General features: G+C 37.1%; 1 protein-coding gene across 2 annotated transcripts in view; it reads left to right on the plus strand.

The window, feature by feature from the left end:
- The window catches only part of LOC110030148 (peptidyl-tRNA hydrolase, mitochondrial), a 94,405-nt gene that overhangs the window by 24,750 nt on the left and 42,920 nt on the right, over positions 1-26,735 (plus strand). For both annotated transcript variants that reach the window (XM_020732732.1, XM_020732733.1), the window contains exons 3-5: positions 18,105-18,172; positions 18,264-18,314; positions 18,405-18,478. In XM_020732732.1, coding sequence (XP_020588391.1) covers positions 18,105-18,172; positions 18,264-18,314; positions 18,405-18,478 — 193 coding nt within the window. The remainder of the gene's footprint in view (positions 1-18,104; positions 18,173-18,263; positions 18,315-18,404; positions 18,479-26,735) is intronic.

The raw sequence follows: 26,735 nt of genomic DNA on the forward strand, positions 1-26,735 counted from the left end.
GACAGGGTCTAACGGTAGGGGCGGGCTTGGCTGGGTAGGGGCCAGCAATGGGTGGTGAGGGTTGGGCGGCCTTGGGGGGTTTTTGGGGTGGGGGGGTTGCAACGAGCGGCGTATAATAACCCATTTTGAAAAATCGGATAAAATTTTTATTGACCTAATATATACTTGAATTTTTGCATCTCTCATATTTTAACCAAGTTAATTTTATAAAATTTTACGCGTTAAATGGATCAATTAATTATAAAAAAAATATATATAAATTTTGAATAGATTGAAAGATTTAAAAATTTGAAGTAACAACTTTATTAGCTTAATTAAACTCTTAATTATCCGTAATCTTGCATTCTTATTATAGCCACCGTCTTACTCACGGAAAAAATTTGCGTACGATAGACGTACGCAGCGATGTGTGCGATAACCAATCGGAAGAAGCCGCGTATTTTGCACCGATCCCACGACGTTAAAATAAGGTTATAAATAGGAATTTTGTCACGCGTGACCCGTCGACCCGACCCGCGATGTAGCACGCTTGTAACCTTCTTTGTAACTCCGATGTAACATTCTTTTAAATCCCGCGGTCGGCCTGCATTAACGCTCTTGTAACCGCGATGTACTCATGTTATACCTTCCGTGGTAATCTCCTATGTAACGCGACTGTAATTTTGTTGTAATCCGGTTGTAACCTTGCCACTATACCGTGCGTGTAACCTGAATGAAACTTCCTTATAACGTCGTCGCAACGGAACCAGGGTTATAATCCTTTTGTAACATCTTAATTACGAATTGTAACCTTTGTATAATCTAAAAAAAATAGTGTTTTATAACCTTGGTAAAAGTTAGAAACCAGACAGTAACTTTTCATTTTCGAAAAACAGGCATTCGCGCGTGCTCGCGCGTGCTAGGGTTTTCCTTCCTAGGGTTTTCCTTCGTCGTCTTCCTTTCGAAGGTTAGGGCAGTAGAGTTTGGATTAGTTTTGTGAAGGAACACTAAAATGGAAGAGGACATCACCGAGACTACGAAGACGGATTTGGAAGAGGCCAATGTCGCGGACTTGGGAGAGGCTGAGAAGCCTGAATGCGAGGAGGCACCGCAAATGGTCAAGGGCGGGAGTCAAAGAAAAAGAAAGATATTGAATCTAGATATTTTTAGGTTTTGATTTCTAATCCTTAAAGCTTGGTTATGTTGTTAGGTTTTATTTTTTAAATTTCACCCTTTTTATCATCATTTGGATTTTAATTGGATCTTAAACTATTATGATGTATTATTGTAGGTTTTTGAGCACAAAATCAATGAACTGCAGGTACCGTCCATCTGAAGTATAAGAAGTCCTAGATAAGGTTCGACCATCAGTGGACGAGGAAACATGAAATAAATTAGAAGTCATGAGTTTAGCTCAGTTTTTTGAACTCCCACCGCATCCTCAAGATCATATTCTGATAATGCACATAATAAATTGTTGGAATATTGATCGAATGACATTCAATTTCGGAGGGAAAGAACTCAGATTTTATGCAGACAAAGTTGCACTCCTGATAGACATGCCAAATAGAGGGTTACCTGCATACTGGAGTAATGCCCCGCCAACTAGTATGAATGCGAGACAAATGAAGACCGCACTGCTGAACTATTCACCAGGAGAGTCCTCGAATAACCTTTTGCAATTATTAATAAATTTTTTAATGTCAAATTTACTTTTTCCTTCAAATAACTTAAGAATGTCGAAAGAGTTGTCATCTATTTGTGAGGATGTAGAATCTTTTACAGCATATAATTGAACAACATTATGTAATTTTCTGATTGAGCAACTGAATATTTGTGCCACGAAAATAAAAAAGACTAGCCACTGGGATACATTACTTGTTTTGTATTCCTTCTAACGGTTTGTCTTATTCATATAACTTTGAAAAGTACAATTCATAATTTTGGGCAGCGCGATAAATTATTGTATCATGTTTCGTGCAACTTTGATTTTATGAGCATGTCTTTGGTCCTCCCAGTAGTGCCTGAGCTTGGACCAAGAATGCTGAGGTGACCAGTAAATGTAAAGTGGAATTTGGTAAAGATTCAACTAGCCTTTAAGAGGCTCACAGCCGCCGTGGTGAGTTATTTATTTCTTTACTCCCTAGCTTATTATAATATTGTGATACTTTCATTGAGTTTGAGTGTATTTATTGGCTTGCAGGTATATGATTATTTCTTTGAAATAAAAGACAACGAGCATCATTTACTTTCCCCTCCTCTTGAAGAACCATCCAGCCCTGCAAAACATCTTCCACAATAGGAGACTTAATCCCGACCACAATCTCCCACGTTCAGTCATGTTTTGCTATAGTTCCTTATCGCAGCGGTCCATAACCAACACATGCTTATACATATACAGATACTAGCCCTCGTATTGGTTTTCAAGAAATACATGAACTACTTGGAGATCATCATAAATTGTTCATGAACTTTAAAGACACAGTTGACACTCGTCCGACAAATGTAGAGAATACAATTTCAAAGTTAAAAACTGAAGTCGAAGATTTACATAAAGCAATAAAACAACCTGGTGGGGAATTACCAAGGAAAGATACCAAAGATTCCCCACTAGAAAACTTAATTTGAAGGATTAAACTAAGAGAGGGTAGAAGAAAAAGACAACTCAGTTTCCCATACATGATTTTTGAACGGAAGAAGAAAAGTAAACCAACACAGGAAGTTGTTGAAGAGCCTAAAGAAGTATATACATTTCCAAAACATCATCAAATTCAATTCTTCATTGCTAATATAATTAACATTTATTAATTAATAGGTTGGAACTGTAAATGAAGGTGAAACAGACCAATTATATCATTCACTATCTGTTAAAGAAGAGGCAGGGGATGTAAATAAAGGGGAATCAAGAGCTTTAGAGCTTACTATAAATGATGACATTATTGTTGATCAACCAACTATAGATACTACGGAAGTGACAAAATTTTGGGCGAAAGAGGAAGATCAGGAGCAGATGGAAACACAATATGTTGATGAAAATTATCCTGATAAGGTGTAGAATATTTTCTTTAAGAGTTTGTATAACAAATTTTAATATTCAAACTATACAAGGTTATTTGCTTATTTTATAGATCTGTCCAACGCCATTGGTGATCGATTTTCCTGCTAGACAACAAATTCCAGATTATATGCGGGAAGCCATCGACCTCTGTTGTAGCAAATTCACCGACTTGTTAGTGTGTTATTTTTTTTAATTGGTTTAGATGTTCTACCTTTGTATAAATTTGACGTAACATTTATATATTTGAAATGTAGAGGTGATTTAGTTATTAATTTAAGACATGTGTCGTTAACATAACGTTATCTCGATGAACTCCTCAAGAAGGGTTGGTTAGAAAATGAACAAGTTGATTGTTTTACAATGTTGATGGAAAATAAAAGATGTCAAACACCACATTTATATAATTCATACTTATATCTCTTCATGCCACTTGGTAAATTTTGCAATTCCCTTGTCCTATAATGTACCTAAATACATCTAACATGATCATTTATTCTTATGTGATGTCTCCTTTTATGCAGCTGTATAAAGTTGAAAATGTTAAAGGATTTGTGCAGCGCATTATAACTGAAACTGCTGCTAATGTCGAGTTGATTCTACTACCAATAATAAATAATCAACATTAAACATTATTAGTTGGGGCAATGAAGGAGCGCAGATGGAGATTTAACGACTCCTTACCAAATAGAATGCATTTGAATATCACCGACGCCATTGTAAGTAGACAATGTTAATTACTTTATGCTTTAGACAAACACCAGCTCATTCATTTCTACATTTAACTGTGCAGATTAAATATTTTTTGAATGATATTGGGGAAGCGTTCCAAACTGATTTGAGTAAATGACCGGTACATATGGCCAGAGGCATACTAGTACAGAGTAACAGTTTTGAATGTTGAGTTTTTGTATGTAAATATATACAAAGAATAGTGCAAAAGAATAAAGTTGATTGTAAATAATATTTGGAATGACAGAAGTCTATGCCATTATTTAGAGCAGCAATAAGATACGAGATCTGCAAATTCGCTTTGTCAAGAACATAATTCTTAAGGAGTGATTACATGTTTATGTTTATTATCATTTACCCTCTAGTCAGCAAAAAAATCATCATTTTGAGCTAAAGTTCTTAAGGAATGATCTTGCTTTTCTTTCTTTGTAATGCAGATCCAGGTGCTAAAGTTAGAGATGCTTTGTCAATAATATATGTTTATGTAAATTCGCATTGTCCGGAATATATTTTTTAAGGAATGATCTTGGTTTTCTTTCTTAATATGACAGATCCAGGTGCTCAAGTTAAAGACGCTGATTTTAAGATGTTGATTTGAGATGCAAGTGCTGATATGGGTTCTTTGTGTTTCAAGATGCTGATTTTAAGATGTTGATTTTATCTTACCGATTTTATATTGCAATATTTACTTAGTTAGGCATTTATTCAGAAAGATACTCATGCAATTTCAATTTGTGCAGGAACGAAAAAAAAGAAAAGAGATAACATAGGAACCATATGGGTGGATGACACAGTTTCACACATGCTTCGGTCTGGATGACCATATTGGTGTATGCTACAGTTTAACCGAAATTTGGGAGCTATTGGATAGTTTTAAATACTATACTTTACCATGTATTTTGCGGTTTAAATTCTGGACATTCTAATGTATTATTTGGTTTGGAGATATAACCATGTATTTTGGGTTTCTTTTGCAGTTTTATGTAATGATTGTAAAAGATTTCTTGAGCTGTGAATAAAAGTATAAATTATGTGTTTAAAATCTGTGTATAAATTATGTGTATAAACTGTGGCTAAGATTATATATTCTTTGGTTTCAATAATAAATCCTGTGGCTTCAATAATAGCTTGAGTTCTTACGCACAGAGGAAGCATCACGCACACATGGAGCTTATAATCAATACAAAATTTTGTTATTTCTCTCTCAATACCCTTTTAGTCTGGCATTAGATATTCCTTTAGGGCGCATTTTGACAGGATCATTCAGATTCGATTCATTGTTGACAGACTTTTTATTTTTTCTTTTGTTGGCTCCTAGCCCTAGAACCTTTACCAATCAATATGTCATCAATATCTAATGACAATTTCTTCATGGACTCCCTCATGCGCTGCTCAGCTTCTAGATTGCCCTTTGCTTTTTGGGTGCATTGATATGCAGCTTTCTGCATGTGTGTTTGGAATATTAAGTCGCCTTTAATATCATTCGAGGTTTGTGACTGTTGCAGATGCATGTACCCAGAACTGTTATATACATCTCTTTTTTGCATTTTCAGACCATCTCAATAGTAGATATTTATCAGATATCTTCTTAATATATAGAAAGTTTAGGACTTTTAGAGAGTGTGCACATAATAACCCTATTATTTCGAACTTCCTGCAGCTGCACTTAATATCCAAATTCAAACTGTCAAAATGAACTATCCAAGTAGTGTTTGTCTTATGATCATCCAAATTCTTAATGAAAAATTCAGTATTACAGTTTATAAAGGCATGTAATTGAAGACCACGTGACTCGTGTATAACTTTTTTCTCAAACATTGTGTACAGCTTCCTTGAGTAAACTATAGCTGCCTGCCTCAGTATTGGGCTGCTCTTCGCGACAGGAGTAATCATAGATTGATTACATTTGAAATCCTCGTCCTTTTCATTACGCCTCCATGTTCTCATTGCATTTTCAATGCCCAAGAAACAATCTGTAATAGAACTTGTAGGTTTTGAGACACCATTACAAATGTTATTGGTTGACTCACTCCTCTGTGTCGATAAAATTCTCATTCCAAACACATCCTTATTAAAAGCTGTAGACCACTTATGTCTAATCTTGTACATATCATCTAGCCATGTATTGTTCTGCAGATTACCCGTCTCAATCATCACCCCCCATGTATCATCAAATTCCTCTTCGGACTCGCATTTGCTCAAGCATTTATAAAAAAAATCACTAACTATCCTATTCAGCACCCCGCAATGAACTTTTGTAGGCAATTTCTTGTATATGTGCCACTGACATAATATATGTCGTGTATTTGACAAAATCTCTGCTATTGCTCTGACCATAGTCTCATTCTGATTAGTGTAGATTGTTATTGGATGATTATCACCCATGATACAGATGAAAGTTTTAAAAAGCCATTTAAACGAGTCCGTCATTTCCTCTGACAAGAAGACAAGAATCCGACTGACAAGAATCCGACTCCAAATAAAACATTCTGCCAATTTTGGTTAACACCAACAATAGGAGCACAACATAGATTATATTTATTTAACCTATAGCTCATATAAAAAATAATCACATATCCAAAGCAGTTATAATCAAGCCTGGATGTCTCGCCGCTCCAAAAAAACTCATCAACCTACCACTCACATCAGTTTCAAAATCTCATTCAAACATGCTAGCCTTAGCATGTCTCTCTGCAAACAACCGCAATAAAACATTGACATCACCTTTTTCAATTCTACATCTAGCTCATATAAAAAATAATCACATCTCCAAAGCAGTTATAATCAAGCCTGGATGTCCCGTCGCTCCAAAAAAACTCATCAACCTACCGCTCACATCAGTTTCAAAATCTCATTCAAACATGCTATCCTCAGCATGTCTCTCTGCAAACAACCGCAATAAAACATTGACATCACCTTTTTCAATTCTACATCTCTTCTCTCTTTGAATGAAATTGAAAGTATCTATCTTTGTACATTCCAGGTTCTCTACACCCCCAATTCTTGGGCTAGGAAGTTAAACATGTCTTTTGGTCTTGTCCCCGACTGCGTCATGGATCTAAACTACATTTACTTTACTTATCTTTCTGCAGGAATGCAACAAGTGCTTGTCACCAGGGTTCATTAATGAGTGATTATGCGATTCAATTAATTTTTTAACTGTCCAATTACCTTCCTCATCAACTCCGTATCGAATCATTGCAAGGAAACCAGTTCTTATTTTTGCTCTTCTATATTTAACAATTTCCGTAATCTTGAGCTCTTTCTTGAAACTTGCTTTTCCACATAAGAAGTCTGTCGTCTTGATATTTCTGGAGTTAGGCCAAAACATAGCGTGATCCTTACAAACACTTAATTCAATATGATGAACGTAAGCACAATATATTTCATAAGCTTCTTTCTCATTGTGGACCATCGTTTAGAGTAATATGTTTGGTTGTTTGCTCGGTACAACTAGCTTTGCTCTCACCAAACTGCACACAAGAGAATAAATTGTTAGGCTCAATAGACAGCGCTCAATAGACAGCTCAAAAAACATCCCTAAACTTCATCATGACACCTCAAAAAAAAAAAAACCTAAAACCATACACTTCTACAAACATGCGCCTCCAAAAACTGGGGTTTAATGTAGGATAGGATATTTACTTCCTTGTTTTTATTAAACCTAATACCATGCAACTCTACAAACATAACACAACTTACATACACCTCCAAAAATACAGATACATCCTAAAAATAAGAAAACTATTGCAGCAAAGAACATTAAAGAAAATCCTAACTAAATATAATAATAAAACATCTCCAAACATACCTACATTTTAAGTTCCAGTTCTTCTTTCTTGTCAGGATAACTCCCATCTTCTCCTTCCGCGTTATACATAAACTGACACTCTCTGTATTCGGACTCCATCATCAAGTTCAACAGCTCCAGCTGTCGGAAGCTGCCGCTGCAGAAGAAAATGGTCAGAGAACAATGAAACAGTAAATCTAGCTGCTTACATACCATGCTTCGCGCTCACCAATTTTAAATCACGTTCATCGCAATTACACTCAGGGTACACGAGCGGTTCCAATTGGACGAGCTTAATCATCCGTTACATGGCATTTACACGAAGGGTATAATCTCTAATCTATATGGGTTACAAGCGCTGTTTCGCTATATGGGCTTGATAGTCTGTTGTACCGTGATTATAATCGAGTTACAAGAATGGTATAACTCTCCTTCCACTGCGACGACGTTACAGGGAAGTTTCACTCAGGTTACACGCGCGGTATAGCGGCAAGGTTACAACTGGGTTACAGCAAAATTACGGGCGCGTTATATAAAAGATTACCGCGGAAGATATAGCATGGGTACATCGCGATTACAAGAGCTTTAATGCAGGCCAACCACGGGATTTAAAAGAAGGTTACATCAGAGTTACAAATGAGGTTACAAGCGTGTTACATCGTGGGCCGGGTCGACGGGTCACGCGCGACAAAATTTATATTTATAACCTTATTTTAACGCCGTGAGACCAGCACAAAATATGTGGCTTTTTTCGATTGGTTATCGCACGCATCGCTGCGTATGTCTATGGTACGCAAATTTTTTTCCTCGAAATTAAGCCTAGGGGTCTTAGTCGTTGGGCTGGGATCTTTACTCTAAAGCTTTGAAACCCTTCCCTTATATGATTTTCCTCCTGTTCGATCTCGCAAGCATCTCATGAGAAGAATTGCGATTTTGTGCTGTAGCAGGCGAGCCGAGCGACACTGGGGAAGCCGCACAAAATGCAAGAAGTCGCATCCCACTCCTTATTCCCCTCGCGATACTCCTCTCGTTTACCCTCCTCCCTCGCGTAGTTCCACTCTGTCGAGGGAGCCTGCGACAGCTACAGTGCTGGAGTTGGGTTGGTTGGGGTCGGGATCGTGCGCGGTTGCACGACAGTGTGCCGCCGACTAGGTTTCTGAGTTTTGAGACGAAATAGTTAGCGGTAATCCCTATTTCATGGTATTCGATACATTTCTTTCCTTGCACTTTTATTTTGTGATTTGCCACAAATTGTGCATCTTTTTCATCTCCAGTTGACATAGTGGAGACGAAGTTGCGTAGAGAGCAATGAAGATGGTTTGTGGGTTTCCAAATTGGCTTCTAGTCTAAAATCAACAAAGTTGGGAAGAGTAAACCTAGATAAGAAGTAGAGGGAGGGAAGTTTTGGCAATTTGGAAGAAGAGTGGGGTTGCTTAGAAGCGTTGCCGTTCATTTAGGCTAATTAATTATATGTGTGATTAAATTACTTTATTAGCCAATATATTTGTAAGTCTGAAGTTAATTACAAATTCCTGATTATTTGTCCCGCACGACAAGCTTGAGGCGAGAGTATAAAGTTCATTATAAAGTGACTCCATAAATTTTAAGTGCCTTAATCTTATGCTAATTTAAGAAGAATAATTTAATAAAACGGGAATCACTTGATTCTTAAGTTTAACATTATGTTTTACAGGTTATTAAGTTCCACATAAAAATTATTGCAACGCTTGTTAGCTATGAAAATTAAAATTTTAGCATAACAACTGAGGTGGGTAATTATGTTTCTAAATTTCAGTAATCTTATTTATTTCAGATTTTGTGTTTCACTCCATGTATGACCTAGTTTAATCAGATCTTCATATTGTTAGATGAAAAGATATGCATGATAGGGATAATAGGAAAAATTGTGCATATATGAAAGATGCGTGGGATTAATGATATTTATATAGTCATTATATGTAACATAGGCATGTAAGATAGACATGCAGGAAAGATGCATGATATAAGAGATTTGCATGATATGAAAGATATACATGAGAAGATATGCATGATATAAGAGATATGCATGAGATAAAAGATATGAACGATACAAGAAATATACATGATATGAAAGATATACATGAGGATAGTTGGACAGTAGAGTAGGTATGCATCTTTGTAGATGCACAAATATATCTAAAAATAGTGTATGTCATAAAGAATGAAATAGTTTATATTTGTAATTGCATATTCAGAGGAGTTAACCATCTAGTGATACAAGGAAAGACAATGTACTCGCATGTAGAGTTTTTTACCACCATAGACAATTGTGATGATTAGATCATCAATCACTGTGCTGACGAGATAATATCGGTTAGGGAGAATAGACCAGAGCTTTTCTCGCTAGATAATTGTGATGTTTTTATTGCTACCCGCTGTGTCGACGGGGTAATATCGGCCGGGGGCAGGTTAGGATTTTTCCATCCTAGACAATTGCGATGTGCCGATGACAAACCATGGTGGCGATGGGAGCCGACGAGACAATATTGGCCAAGGTTGTGTAAGATTTTGTTAACGGTGAGATAGAAATATATGTAAAGAGCATATAGTAAAAGTAAAGTTAAGATGAATGCATGTAGAAGATTAGTGTATATTTATTTAGAAAAAGATAATTGATACATGCATTAACATGTATAAAATTTCTTATAAAAATATAAAAGTTTAGCTTATTAAAAGATTTTTTATCGCGATATGAATGACCAACATATATATTTTATTTTTTTCCATGGATTACTGTAGTTTATAAGTGTGTTTACTCATGAGTTATCTTTAGATAATTCATTATGTTGCTTTAATATTATTTTTAAGTTTTAGACATTTGAATATGATGAATAGAAGATGATCAAATGTGTATAGAAGACGAGAACAACAAACGAAAACATACAAATTTCTGCTTATTAATTTTAATTGCTTTCTTTACGTATGATTTGAACATTAAATCAGTTGTGATAGAAATATAATAGCAGAGAATTGATTTCCACCTCCCAACCGTCCGTTTTCGTCTTGGTTAACTCTAAGCACCGGGCTGAGTCATGACACAACGGCGAGCGATGACGGGCGGTTGCGGCTGACGACAGTCTGACTGGCATGCTGCGACCAGTTGAGGGGGGGCCTCGCACAGGTAATGCTCCGAAAAACATATTTTTAAAACAGTAAAACATAATTTGTATTTTTTATGTTTTGAAAATAAGCCTTATGTTTTTTAAAAATAAAATTACAAAAAAAAATAAAAAATAAATAAACAAACACTATTTTTGGGTTTGTATTCAATTTTTTATTTTCAAAACAAAAAACAAAAAACAAAAAACAAAAAAACAGGAAGTGATCCTGAACAAAGCCTAAGGTTTTATTAATTTTATAAAACTTATAATTTCAATATTTTATAACTCCCAATCCACACAGAAATCACGTGCAGTGCATTAGATCGATTTGATCGATTTCATGCATAGAATTTAATAAAATTATTTCTATCAAATTTGGGGTGATGAAAATTGTGGGGTACTTTTGAAATTTTCGAACTTTATCTAGTTTTTTGAAATTTTGGTGTTATAAAACCGACCAATTACACCGATCCAAAAGTGGAGTGGGAGTTCGACCAGTCTCCCGTGGGTCAAAAATTGCTACCTAACATATTTGGAAACATATTTGGTAGCTTAATAGTATTTATATGTGCTTTTTGTGTTCTAGGTTTAGTTTGCTTTGAGATTTTTGTCAGGATAGCCTTTGACATCCCGCTTTTCTCTCATAGTCTTATATAAGTCCTCGAGAAGGCACTTCAGTTGTAACTCATTTTGAGGCAGTGTTTATCTTTTCTTTTATTGTTTGTTGCTGCCCTCCCTACCTTCTTACCAGCTGGTCATAACCATCAGCCACTCCTCTCCTACTTGTTGCAGCCTTGCAATCTTCCACCTGCTTGCTGCCATGCCCTTCCAGTCACTTATCGCTTGCTGCCGCCCCTTTCAGCCCCTTGCTTGTTTTCGCCCACTTGCTTGTTTTTGCCCTTCAACCTATTCCTTGCTGCCGCCCCTTCCAAGCTTGTTTTCGCCCTTCAACCTATTCCTTGCTGCCGCCCCTTCCAACCCTCTTCTACTGACTGTCCAACCACCATATAGTTTTTATCTAGCTACCTTTGGGCCACCCTACTAGCTACAACTTTCAATTCCCACCACCTCGATCCATAATCTATCACCTTTGAAACTCACTGTAGTGGGTATTTGTATTTCGTCATTATTTTTTCTTTTTCAAGTGTCTTTTTTAAGACTTTATTTGCTTTGGAACAATAATATTTGTTATCTCTATTATTTTTTTGGTTAACTGCTGTATCACAATTAGTATGACTATCTTTTTATCCTTTGAATGTCTGAATAACATTTCATAATCTTTTTGCCCTTAAGTTTATCCCGGCCTTTAACAAACAATGTGAATTGCTCAAATCACGCTCTCGGTGAATGCTTCAAATCCTATAAAGACTTTCGTTTAGTTTACACATCTTTGTGTCGAACTTCACTAAATATTGGAGGTGCATCTTTGCACACTTCTTCTAGTATCCATTCAGAAATATTTTTCTATATTCAGCTGTTGTTGGGGCCAGTAAGATTAGCTGCAAGTGATAGAAGAACTCTCAGAGTTTGATTTTGCGATGGGTTAATGTCTCAAGTAATCAATGATTTAGGTCAGAGTGAAATTCTTGTCAACCAATTGCGCTTTGTATCATTCTAGAGAGCCCTTAAAATTATACTTGACTATAAACATCTATTTGCATACGACAATTTTCTTCTCTCTGGGTAGATCAATCAATTCTTACTTGCCATTTTTTTTCTAGAGCTTTCATCTCCATGATGACAACCTCATTCCACTTGTTAGTTGTTATGTGATTATGAACATCATGGATGATACTATAAGAAGATCTGATTCGTCTTCAATATCTAAATAACTTGACTCAGTTTCTTCTGATATAATATAGCTTTAATTTTTAGGTTGAACAATTAAGGTCGAGGAGATATTTTTTTTGTCTTCGGTTTCAAGAAAATATTGAATAATAGTTGTCAAATCTTTATTTTTTCAGCCTTAAGATGAGTTGTAAAATTTATTGTAATTGAAAAAAAAGGTGCATCGATGGTAACAAACATTTTCTTAGAAATAAGATAAAAAATTTTTACATTTTTTGGCTATGAGCATAGTTAACACATTTTTGGCCCGGGGTTCAAGTTTTTCTTGATTTTAATTATGAATGTGGACAAACACAATACACCTAAATATCTTTAAAGTTAAGATAGAATTCGATTTGTTGGGTAAATTTTATGAAAAATGTCAAAATGTTTTCGAAGTTCAAAATATTATTGGTTGCTCTATTAATGATGAATGTGGCACTAAAAACCGCTTCACCCAAAAGATATTTTGACACCTGATTTGTAAATAACAATGCCCCAGCTACCTCAAACAAGTGTTTATATTTTCTTTCAGCTACATTGTTTTGTTGTGGGGTATCAACATAAGAGCTTTGATGAATTATACCTTTTTCGGAAAAATTAGCTCGACAGTCATTATCACTCGGTAATATTTGAATAGTTTTTTGAATTTGTGTTTGAACCATGGTGTAGAAGCTTTTGAAGGTTATTTTCACTTATGTTTTTTCATTCATCAAGTACACCTAATTTAACTTTGTGTGATCATCAGTAAATATCACAAATCATTTTTCTATCATAGTGTGTAAGCTGTTTACATGAACTCCATATATTATTAGGAATCAGAGTAAATATTATAATAGGAGAAAAAGATGCATGTTGATGTTTGACAAACTGACGAACTTTACATTAAAAAATGTCTTTTTTTCTGAATTAAACTGAAAAATAAGAATTTTAAATACTGAAAATTAGGACGACCTAACTTATGATGCCATAACATAATTTCGTTGTATTTGGAAACAAATCCAAAATTAAAGCAAATACTTTGATATTGTCTATTCACATCATTTTCATCTTCATAATAATAGAGTTCATCATTTTCCTAGCAGTACCAATCATCCTCTCAATAGTTAATTCTTGAAACTCTCATCAAGAAGAGTAGAAATTAGCTTGACTCTGATGATCAGAAGTAATTTTACTAATGGACAATAATAACATGACAAATTGGGAATATGCAACAATCGTGAAGGGTTAACCACGATTCTAGTAAACCAAGAGGGAACCATCGAAAATTTTGATATTTATTTCTTGCACAAGGTGTATAAGATGACAATAATTTTTAACAACCAGCCATATGATCAGTTGTGCTAGAATAATTATCCAAGAATGAACAAAATTAGAATTAACACCTGATAGTGCATTGATTAAAGAGTTATGTTTTTGTACTGAAGAGCAAGACAAAGTAAGTGACAATTTGGAGATTGAAACAACTTATGTAGGTACTCTAATTGCTCCTTGGTGAAAGAGATTGCATCCAAGCTTGCAGAAGGCTCTTTAGTTTCCTCAGCACGGCTTGATAGATCGTCTCATTTGTATTTTAATTTTCAATTCGTAGGTTTACCATGAAACTTTCAACAAGCCTTTTTTATATGCCATAATTTTTTGCAGTGCTCACGCCATTATAGGTAGGGCGAAGTGGTTTTAGAATTACTTGAATAAGTAGAAACAATATAATTTGTTTGGGTGTCAGTTATCACTGACTTGTATGACATCATTAGAGGAGAGAAGAGGATGGGACAGAACCACGAGCTGATTTCGATCACGAGTTAATTGGGTGCCCAAGTGTGCAATATAGGAGAAGTTGGTAGAGAAGAATCAATCTTTGCTCGCAGTATCTCTGATAACATTATCTCTTGATCCGCGATTTCGGTGATGGCAAAGGTTGAGAAAAAAACTCGCAGAGAAGAAAAAACCGCCGCCGAGAATTTGATGGAGTAGAAGAAAATGTAGTCGTTAGAGAAAGCCGAAAAAGGTCTAGAAAGAAACCGAGGGCCAAAAAACAATTTCCGGCTTCAAAAGAGAGCATCTATGTGAGGTGGAGCAACATATAATAGAAGAAAGCCCGATATAGAAGAATCAAATGTGGTGCCTTTTTCTAGTATTAGTAGCGGGTACGGGTGAAAGGTTACGAGCGAACTTCGGTGAGCTCCCACTTTGCACAAGTTATCACGATCGTGTTTGTGGAAGCTTCAAGTTATGCGGCTTGTGATCATGTCTTTAAATGCTCAATCGCGAGTGTGATTCACGTCTTCAATTGTGTCCAAACGCATCAAATGGTTACGATCGCAGCTTTGAATGCTTCGAAAGATTACGATCGCATCTTCGAAATTTTCGAAAGGTTACGATTGTGTCTTCGAACGCTTCAATTTCACCAGTTTACGAGCTTCTTTATGTGGTCGAGGTGGGAAAAACTAAAACTTCGGTCGTGAGTGGGGGGAAACCCGAAGCTTATTGGCGTTGCCGCTTCTGGTTCACCAGCTTATAAGCCACCACATTAGGAAAGCTATTGAATCAGCCACAAAATCCTCATGCTAGAAAGAGGAAATAAAAATTACCAACAATAGATAATACTAAAAATAGAAAATACTAAAAATATAAAATAACAAAAATAGAATATATCAAAAGTAAAATTTAGAATTTCCTAAAATTCCTTCAAAAATATCAAAATTAAATGAAAATTTTATTAGAAATTTTCATTTTCTAGATTTATGAAATTTATGGTCTAGTTTCTTAGGTGAATTTTAATCTTATTTTGGTGAACATACCTACTCGTGTGCTTTTAGAGTGAGTTCTTCAATTTTTTTAATAATTTATGTGAAATATTTCTTCTTGTATGGACATGAGATCTTGAATATGACTTTGGTGATATTTTCTCATAATTTTCTATTTTTATTCGTTATTTGCTCGTGTGATAGATATCTGATCAGGTTTTTAAATAGAAGTTTTTATTGTTGTGACGTGAATTTTTATTGGCATTGAATTTTACATTCATTCTTAGATTTCTTGCAGAATTTTGAAATTTGGCTACTTTTCTATTCTGTTTGGAATGAATCAAGTATTTTTTTTTCTTGTATTGCATCAAATGAATATATTATTTGTTTAAATTAAAAGTTAGGAAATTGTGAATTAAGGTATTTTGTGTATTTCTTTGTACAACTCATCACAAGCCTGCATTATTGAACTCTACTTTAAGTTGTCATGCATCATCATGGCTAATGTGTTTCTTATTACTTTATATATATATTTATATATATAACTCTACTTTAAGTTGTCATGCATCATCATGGCTAATGTGTTTCTTATTACTTTATATATATATTTATATATATAACTCTACTTTAAGTTGTCATGCATCATCATGGCTAATGTGTTTCTTATTACTTTATATATATATTTATATATATATATTATTTTTTTATTTTTTTTTTGCAAATAAAGTGGCACTTCTAAATATGCATAAGTTTTAGAAATGATTTGATATAATTTATGTTATTTAAACAATTTTGGAGCATGGTTAATGTATATAGTCTTATTCCTGCATCATAAAGAGCTTTTTCCTTGTAAAATACACATGATTTTCATCTTAACAGTAAAGTTAACTTAAAACATCGCTCCTAATCTTCCTAGTGCTATTCATGTTCTTTTGTTGTGTTTAGGTTGCAGTTGTTGCCGTGTTTCTGTTCATGAAAGTTGTTGCCGTGTTTCTGTTCATGAAAGTTGTTGGTGTCCCTAGTACCTTTCTAGGATTGTATCTGAGGATCGAGTGTTGCTCCGACTGTATCTCGCTCTCAAGGTGGTGATTATCTTACTTTTTTCTCTCGCCATAATCCCCACATCTCTCCTAACCGCCCCTTCATCGTTGCAGGCCACCCTGGACAGCTCTTGTTTGCTTTCAACCTTTCCAACCCCGCACTTCTCCCTTCCACCTTGCTGCTACCTTTCAAAACCAGAGTCCACCTTGTTGCCACCCCAGGACAGCAAAGTTATTGCATTTGTCTTCTTCTTCTGCCCCTTCCGCTTCACTGCCATCACCCTGGACCCCCTCAACCTATTGTTTTCCTTGTTGTCGAGCCCTTGACCTTCTTACCATTGCCTAGGAAAGCAAAGATCTGCTGTTCCATTGCCATATCCACCCACTCACTCCACTTGCCCACCATGCCGCCACCTCGCTGGACCGCCAACAACCACTACCAACACCTTTGATTCACTCTACTCGTGTGTTGTGTCATGTTTTGTTATTTCTTATTTCAGTTGGTTGGTTGTAAGTTCCTATTTAATTTCAGTAATAATATTTACTTTCTCTATTGTTGTTGTGTTTAACTACGGTATCACCCCTCTCACGTCTCTCAATCTCTATTGTAATTCCTCTGCATATCTCTCACCTTACTGTTGCATTTTATTTCTTGCCTTTATTGCGTTCTCCGCATCCATCATTATCAGATTCACATTCTTTATGTTTGTTTCTTACTGCTCTTGAAAATTTAAGGCTATTACTATGGTTTTGTGCTGATTACTTTGGATCTCTCAATATTGGAGTGATCAGCATTGTCGCCACCATCAGATTTGCTGCTGCTTTTTTTTTTTTCAAGTAGAGCTTCTCATTAGTCCCTCCTCACTTTTGCAACCATATGATGATTAGATTAGGAGACTAGATGTTTTAGATTCAACTTATGGTAAGAAAGGTTATTGTATAAAAAATGTTTTTAATTTATTAGAATTAAATGAAAATATGACACTCGATAGCACGCAATGGAGAAAAAGGATTCTTGTAGCCGACCCCACTTATTTGGATAAAGTTTTGTTGTAGCTGTATTCTGAATGAACTTTGATAATCACCTATAAAGCACCCACCTATAGTTTAATGGGTAGACTTTTCTCATTATCCCGTTACTTATACTATAACCCTCTCAATTGGAATAACTTGAGCTTCGAAGTTTAGTGCAGGAAATATCAAGGAAAACTAAATCTGAGGTAAGTCAGTGAGGAAAGTTGTATAAAATGTGGATGCTTGAAACTGCACACCGTGCCTACCTACACAGTTTGTTGCATGGTGCTGAAACCATGAACTTTCTGTTTACTTTTTTCCCGTCAATCCTTCTCAGAGTTGGAGTTGAGTATTAGGATAGTATTGCTTGTCAGTCTCAACCTGCATTTGAAAGATCATGTATGAATTTTACACCCATTGTAAGGATCATTTGATAATATTTTCTTAATTTTCTGTGGTTGCCGTGCTACCCTATTTTGTAAGAGTAAATTAACTGCTATTTAAATAGACATGCACGAGATACTCTAAAATTGTAATGCAACTTGTTATGAAGTCATGAATGAATTGTACACTAGCGTAACTCTTTCAATCTCATATTTCCTGTAGAAATCATAATTGCAACTTTTCAGATTATTAGAAAGTGAGCAGGTAAAAAGCCTGGCTTATGTGGTTTTAAAGTTTTTTTTCCCAAGCATAGTCTTTCATATTTTATAGCATATTTTCTATTTTCCATTTAAAAAAATGAAAGTATTTAGGTGTGCTGTTTTTTCTCATTTGCAGGTTGCATTGGAGATGTTCCTGTCATACTGGCTAAACCACAAACTTTTATGAATTTAAGTGGCGAGTCTGTAAGTATTAATATCTTACTAACATTTCTTTTTTAATGTCATTATATGCCTTATCTTAAAATATAATGTTTTGTTGGAATTATTTATGAAGGTTGGATTACTTGTTTCATATTTCAAAATTCCACTGAATCAAGTACTCCTGGTATTTGCAATATTATCTTGATTTTCCTTTTTTCATCCAGTAGTCTAAGAAATTGTGGCTGGATTTATCTAATATGTGATTCTGTTCTAGATGTACGATGATCTAGATTTACCTTTTGCAAAGTTGAGGCTATTACCAAAAGGTGGGCATGGAGGACAGAATGGGTAAGTTTCGGTTTCCCTTTGAATGTGTTTCTTTTTATGCTTGTGCTTATTACCATCATACATTATTCTGTTTGGATAAAACTTATGCTGTTGCGAGTCTTTTAGCAACACCATGAAAATGTTGTACAATACTCATCATACTAGCAAATGGCAATTCCGTATGGCTTGCCTCGGCAAATTATTGAAAATGAAATTTTTAGGATTCCTATATAAGTTTATTTTAGAACACTCTGAAAGTGGGTTGAAAATGTAAAATCTTGCTTCTAATTAATGGTAATATCTTGCTGTAAATCATTTCATTTGTAATCTATCTAGTTGTTGACCTCACTTTTGGTTGAGGTTTAGTCTCTCCTCTTTAAATAGCCTAGGATCTAGCCGTAGGACTTTCCTGTCGACTACTCCTAGAAAACTAGCAAAGGAGCCCTCCCCGTTAGAAATTTCGAGCTTTCCTTCGCTCGACTTGAAGTTCCGCATAATAGTTTTAACCTCTAGCACCTAGTAGGTGGGGCTACTGTGAGGAAACTCAAGGAGAATCCCTATAGAACTGTTGGCCTTAGGATTGACTGTACGCGTTGATCTGACGCCGTCGTGCTCTTTGTCGTCCTATTTGATTGAGCTCGAGCCGAGTTTTTGACGTGGTCTGGGTCGCGACGCGTTTTTATCCCGATCGTCGATGAGGTTGCCTAAACAACTCCGGCTGACGAAATGGACTGCGCCAACGCGCCCGAATAATAATAATAATATTATTATTATTTGTAACCTAATTCTATCTCCTTCCTCCCCGCCTCATTCTCTCGAACCCGTAGGTCTGCCTCAGCCCTAAATTGGCTCGTTCGGTTGCCTGACCTGCTCCTTCGTGCCGTTGGAGGGATTCGTTTCCGCGTTCGCCTCTCAAACGCGAGACAAGTCTCGCAGACCTGAGTTCGATCTTCTCTGTCGCAGATCGTATTCTCTGCCTCTCTTGTTCTCTCGAGCTATATGTGATCTCTTAATTATTCTTTCTCCTTTTCTGGTCTATATGAGGCTTTCGTTTGGTGCGTTTCAAAGGGCCGAAAATCTCTAAGAAAGGGAAAACTCTGTCATTTTCTTTTCTTACTTATTTCTTTATCTTTTTGTGCTCGGGTTGGCTTCCTCTTACTGTTGGAGGAAGAGTTAAAGTTGGGAAGTGCCTTTTAAGCTACTGTGTTGCTTTTTTTTTTTTACTTCAAGGAGGTACGTTCTTCCCCTGTGTCTTGCCTCTTTTTTCGGTTTTCTCTCTGTTGAGCCATTGAGGATGGTTCTGTTGAATAGTACAGCATGCCAGCCTAGTGTTGCACCTATATTTTGAAATATTTGTCACTTCAGCATGTGAAAAATAAAAATGTGAGCATGTTCTAGGAGTCATGTTTGATTACTTGCTTAAGGTGGTGAAAGTAGAACATGTTATTAGCACTTCTCTTTTCTTTTTGTTCAAGAAAAATTGAAAATATTAAAATGCGGCTTTGAGATAATGTTAGTTCCTCTTGCAAGAATGTTAGGACATGTATCATGAAGCCTCTCATTTATTCTTACCTAGCATGAGATATTGGAGAATTTATTTGGCCTTTCATGCATGAGAAGGGCTTGGCTTTGATTTGTCACGGTTTCTTTTTGCTCAAAACGCATGCTATGAAGAAATTTACCTTGATTTGGAAGGTCTTTATAGTTGTTCTTGCTTGAAACATATCGTGGCCTTGTATTTTGATGCTTTAAATGCATGTGGGTATCCTTTAACCCTTGAATGGCTTGGTATTCACCTTAGGGGTATGAGAAGTCAAGTTTTATTGAAGTTTGGTCTTTTCTGATTTTCGTTGAGGCTTTGGGGCTCCCTGCTGATTTTGAGGGGCTCGGTTTTGACCTCTGTTGGTGCTCGGTTTCATTATAAGGTGGTTGGGTGTAGATTTGCTATTATGGTTTCATTTGTTAGCCTTTAAAGTTTGAGTTTGGTCTCTACTGGAGCTCGGGTCTCACCTTGGAAGGTTGGAGGTTGGGTTCTGTTGAGACTTGGCTTTTGGTTTTTGTTGAAGCTTTGTCCTAACTGCTCGAACTTTACTTGGGGCCTTGAAGGGTTCGGTTTGGCTTTGTTTGGGGGTTCGGTTTGCTGGCCTTAGCTCCTATTCGAGAGCCTGTTTTTGGTGTTTGTTCTTGCCCCTGCTCAAGAGCTGTAGGAGGGTGCGGTTTTATTTGTTTTAACCCCTGTTAGGGGCTCGATTTTGGCATTTTATGATCATTTTTGGCTTAAAATCGCGTACTGTGAAGAAATTTATTTTGATTTGGAAGAGTTCCATAGCTATTCTTGTTTGAAACATGTGGTAGCCCTATATTTTGATATTTTGAGGGCATGAAGATGTTTTAGCTTTTATTGTGGCCTGAGTTTGAGCCTTAGCTGCTGCTCGGTTTTACTCTGGTTGGGAGCTCGGTTTTGTCTCGTTCTGCCCCTGCCTGAGAGGTAGTTTGGGTTTGATTTTTACTTGTCTTAGCCCCTACCCGAGAGTTAGTTTGGGTGTGGTTTTACTGCTTTAGTTCCTATCCGAGAGTCTATGTTTGTGCTTTTTATTTGTCCCTACTAGAAAGGCTTGGTGACTGTCCTGAGCTGTTTCCTATCCCTACTCGTGAGACATATTGAAGGCTCCTTAATTGAATTTGGTCATTCTTGTTGGACTTGAACTACTTGGATGATTGTTGGTGGATTAAATTAGTCATCTGAACATGATGGTTATGTTTTGCACTCTTTTATGTATATCAAAGGTCCTCATTTAATTGATTTGGGTTGTCTTGGTCGTGAGCCTCTTTTGGTCCTGTTTCTTACCTTAGTCGTGAGTCTTTTTGTGCCTTGGGTTGCCTTGGCCGTGAGCCTCTTTTGGCCCTATTTCTTGCCTTGGCTGTGAGCCTCTTTTGTTCTTTGGGCTGCCTTGGCCGTGAACCTCTTTTGTTCTTTGGGATGCCTTGACCGAAAGCCTTAATGGCTGCCTCCTCTCTTCTACTGACCCTGACAGTGAGCATTTATTTGGTTTTATTGGAAGGTTCTATGTTCATTTGATATATGAGGTTATTGGTTAATTTGGGAGTTGGGAAACTTTAATTTTGATATGGGTTTGAAAATGCTAGTGGTGGTTTCCCCCAGATCATTTTCCTTTTGGTTCGATTTATGAATTTTGGAAAATTCCCAAGTCCTATTTGGAAGAGTATTCTGTTGAGTCAAATTGAGCTTATGGAAGATATTTTTGGAGGATTGACACCGATGTAGGGGAGGTCATTTGTGAGTGATCTTCGTGTCGGTTCGGGCCCGTTTCGACTCATTCGAAATAAGATTTGGAAAGGACACCCTCCTTGGGTTGATCCAATTTTAATAAAGCGAGAAAATGACATTCTTTTGGATTGATTCAAGGACCTTGGGCCCTACTTTTTCAAGTCTTTTCGTTATGAGTTTTGAGAACTGATTCATCCTCCGTCTTTTTGGTGTTTTAGGTGCATCTGTGCCTCCTCTCTCTCACCTCATTTTTGTTCTTTTTTTCCTTGCATTTTGGTTCGGTTTTTGATGCTTATGTCTGATACATAAGTGTCCACGTATTGTCTTTTGCTATACGTGAAACCATCAAGCAAGGTCGCAAGTAAGTCGATTTTGTTTTGGGGTTTAGGGCGGTGATGACAAAGGCACACCGGTGGTAGAGCGGAACGATATTTCATTCTACAATATCGGGACACCCCCACGGACCCGGTGAACCGTAGGATGTAATATCATTCACCGACATAAGACTCGCGGGAGTTGACTCGTACCTTCTTAAGTTGGTAGTCCTACGCCTGACAGTGTGATCGACTCGTGGACAACTACACTTTTTCAAAACTAATAAAAACAAATTTAATAAGAATGGATACACATTTTTCAAACAAAAAAAATATTTTTTTTGCTACAAACAAAATTGATACAACCCACTTTTCTATGCTTGAAATCTATGTGCATGCTAAAAATATAAATTTTAAATACATTTAAAAAAATTGGTTGTCCACCTGTTGATTACCTGTTTGGGTCAAGGAGTACCCTCCTATGTTAGGTTCAGTAGTACACAATTCTAGTCGAGTGGCGGACTTTATACATCCGGGTGACCGAGTAGCCTTCAACGACCCTCGAGTACAAATATATATCTGAGCCTAGCCCCCTCGAGTTAACATATAGTTGAGTCTAGCCCCGACCCAAGTGCTGGCAGTCCCCTCTTTTCAAACTTCTTCATATGTTTTCTTGGAATTTTTGGACAAAACACTCGTGGTCTCTTTTTGGGATTTTCTCGTGTTTTCTATGATTTTCATCAATTTGTCGATTTTCTCGCATTTTTCTTGTCGTGAGTCTTTTGAAGATTTTTTTCAAGATTTTTGGACGATATTTCTTTGCTTTCGTTTATATAAAACATTTCAACCAGCTTCCTCAATTTTTGTTGTTTGTGCCTGTTGCATCAATTACACCTAAGGAACATCAGATCTCCCAGGTATACATATTTGTTTTGTGTTTACAACATGTTACTTTCTTGCAGTCACTTTTCTGCTGTACCTTTTACCTTTTCTTTACACCGCATGTTGTACTGTTCTTTTTTCACTGCATAATCTACTGTTATCCTGTGCTACACATTCTACTGTTATTCCATACACTGTACAATCTCAACATGTCTCTCATAAAATGTTTAAAGGACTACAACCATAGGGCTGCCTGATTTGATATCATAACCTGACACCCTAGAAAACTTAAACTCGTCACGACAAGGAGCTTGGAGCTAGCATTGTGAGCAACATGACCATCTTCAACAACAGAACATGTATACATCAGAATAAAATATTTGAATATTTTTTCCTTGAAACTGAAGCCAAACCATAGAGCAGACTGGGAAGTCACCGAGGTTCTCCTTCGGATCTGTGACATCCCCTAGTTCTTCTTCCTTTCGATTCTATAATAAATGTTTCAAGTTTGAATCATTCCCTTTTGCACACCTCTTTGTCCGATTTCGTTGAAAAGTCCTATCCTTTTGACCTCTTTGAAGATAATATTTTTTGATTTTTATCGAGAGTTTTCTTAATTGACTTCAGTCATTTAAGATGTAATTGACTATAGGGGCTTGCCCTTATAGGAAGCTTTTCTGAACTCAATTTAATATAAACCCTATTTAATTATTCATATTAAATAAGGGAACTTGTCTGCAAATAAAACGGTTTCGCAGACCAAACGGACGTAATATATTTCTTAATTTATCTGATCGAGCCTCATCCTCAAGTCTTATGCTTATCCTTCGGGATAGATACAGGATTTGAGGTATAATGCTCTTTCATTTAAACTATGAAAAATATGTTTTTCTAAACTTAAATCTATATGTAAATTAAAACGTCCTTCTGAAGCGGGCGACGAAATCTCGATTCCGGTGACCGATAACTTCTTACGGGCAACTCTCCCAGCCAAAATAGTGCCGACAGCTTCTGGCGACTCCGCTGGAGATTAGCTTCTCTCTCCATTTTGAATCAGGGAAATATTACTTTCACACATCGGTAATGTCTCCATGCCTCTCTTGGACCAAATTACCATTCTTCTGTTGGCTTGCTTTACCTATTTCTGTCTTGGGAAAGTACGGTTAACTCTTTGGACTTCAAGACCGTCTGTTTAACCACCTTTGAACGGAGAGGTTCAGAAGGCAATTAAGGACTTTTTAATCTTTGTGTGGGGTCGGACCCCAATAGGTGTGTTGGTGGACTAGTTTCGCCTGGGCATTGTGCGTTGTAAAGTCGATCCCGCACTGGGTCCTAAACTTTACTTTCCTTTTTGTGTCTTTTCGAGTTTGATTTGCTATTTTGCAAATTAAATCGAATTGTGTCGTGCTGCGCTTGCTCCTGCGAATTGTGTCGTGCTACGCTTGCTCTTTAGTTTTCTTGATATTAATTAAATCTTCAACTTTTAGACCATTTTTTTTACCAAAATTTTAAAATCTTCACCAATTAAAATGAAAAATTTTACCAAGTTTACAGATCGATCTCTGTTAATTTGTAATGCTCGCACTATGATTACGAGACATTGGCCAAATAACTAACCCTAGGGTCTTCTTTTTGAAGTTTCTGCGATGGCGTGTCCAACGCTTACCTTTTTCTGCAACTTACCGACGAGTCGTAGCGCCCGTAACATCGCTCCCACCATTAAGTTTGGGGCGGGATTCGAGGATCTCGAGGTCATTCTCGGGAAAGCCCCATTCGTTATAGTGAAAGTCACCACCCCAGAGGTTCAGGAACCGTCTGCTGAGTTTAACCTGAACTGCCTACGAGATTTTCCTTCTTACCAGGAGGGAAAGGCTACTGCCACCGTCACGTCACTAAGCCTGTCTTTCCCGTTCCTGCTAAGGGAAAAGAAGTTATGATCGTCGATAATCCGACTAAGGAATTCACCGTCTCGCCGTCAGTGTTGAGATTGGGTCGAGCTCGAAGGTTGCGCCACTAACTCGGTCGCAAAGAAGAAACTGCCCCCAAAAAATTCGTAAGACTGCTAAAGCTCAGATTTCTGAAGATATGATTGTTGATGAAATTCCTCATCAGGAGGAATCGAGATTGTTGGATACCTCTCCGCTTTTGCGAGGGAGTAGGTTCCATCCCTTAATGAACACCGAGGGGCACGAAAGTATCCGAAAGATTGCCGCTGTTTTACCGTCACCTCATGGATATGGTGAGAAGAGGAAGAAGTCTACTCCTATCACCAGAGTTAGTACAGTATTTCATAGGGTAGCTGTCAAAGAGGGTTGTTTAGTCAGTGAATTGTTTAAGCGAATGGGATGTACAGTATCCCCTCACTTGAAGAGAGAAATACTAAAAGACGTCAGATCTGCCAGACGGTCTCAAACTCCAAATGAAAAATTTCCTCGCATTCCCGTCAAGTTTCGCTTGGGGAGCAGAGTTGATACTACCGCCGTCATTACTGATCCTACTGTCACTAGGTCCGCAGGCCGTCGACCAGTTAAGTCACGACTGAGTCCGAGAGTTCTACCAATTACCAACCATAAAGATGTTCCTAAAATTCCAAAGGAAAGGATAAACAGGTTGCCTATTACTGTATTTGGTCTTCGCCATGGGGAGCTCACCTCTCTTCGACATGCTGATGTTTTTGTTGAGACACCCTGTCTCAAAGCATCACCGTCAAAGAAAAATGTGTGGATACCCAAGGTTGTCGTACCGATACGGTTCAGCGAGCCTGTAAGACAGAATTATGGAATAAAGCAGGGATCTGAAGTATCCGACATGGTAACAGCAATTGCAAATGAAGAAGATGCACAGGTAGAGGATGTCCAGCAGAGGCCTCTGGATCTCAAAGTGATACAAGGGTCAATAGTTGAGGAAAAGGTCGAAAGGCTCAGAGCCGAGATTTCGGAACTAGCCCGAGGACGGGGAATTCCCGTTGATAATGAAAACGAAAACCCTGAGGACTACCTCGAGGAAGACTGCAGGGATATTAATGTCATCGAAATCAGGGCCCCTACATCTGCGCGCGACGTCCAACCTTCTACCGAGGAAAACGTTGTAGATGAGCTGCGTAGGGCTCTCTTCTTGAAGGATGAGCAAATCAGCCAAATGGGGAAAAGGATGGAAGAGATGACCGCCGCCATGACTGCTATGGCTGGATGGCTATAGTCCAAGGACAATCTCAACCACAACAGTTAGCTTCTCTAGAAGTCAATCAACCAGAAATTATATAGATCGTAGATGAGAGGAGGGATGTCGCCTCAGCTAACAGAGATGATCTACAAAAGAGGGACTCTACTCAAAGCGTCATATCAGAAAAGGATTTTAAGCAAATGGTCTAACAGGTTCTTAGCCCAATCTAAGGGTGGTGCATTGGTTTTAAAGAGTAGGCCATACCCGGAGGAATTTGATACCGTACCATTCTCTAAGGGTTTTGTGACACCGAACTTTAAGATCTTTGATGAGACTGAAAATCCTAAACAGCACATAACACATTTCCGAGCCAGTTGTGGCAATACAAGAGGTAACGAAGCATTGCTTTGCCGCCAATTTGTTAGCAGTTTGTCAGGAATAACATTCGATTGGTATGTCGAATTACCTAATGGATCAATAAGGACATTTTTTGACTTAAAACAGTTGTTCGTGAAAAGATTCGCTGGAACACAACATCATGTTTCTATTGGAAATCTCGTGATAGAGAAGCAAAGGCGTAACGAGACTCTAGTAGATTATATTTTGAGGTGGAGAAATTTTAGCATGAAGT

The sequence above is a fragment of the Phalaenopsis equestris genome, unplaced genomic scaffold (genome assembly GCF_001263595.1).
Source record: "Phalaenopsis equestris unplaced genomic scaffold, ASM126359v1 Scaffold000667, whole genome shotgun sequence".
NCBI classification, from domain to species: domain Eukaryota; kingdom Viridiplantae; phylum Streptophyta; class Magnoliopsida; order Asparagales; family Orchidaceae; genus Phalaenopsis; species Phalaenopsis equestris.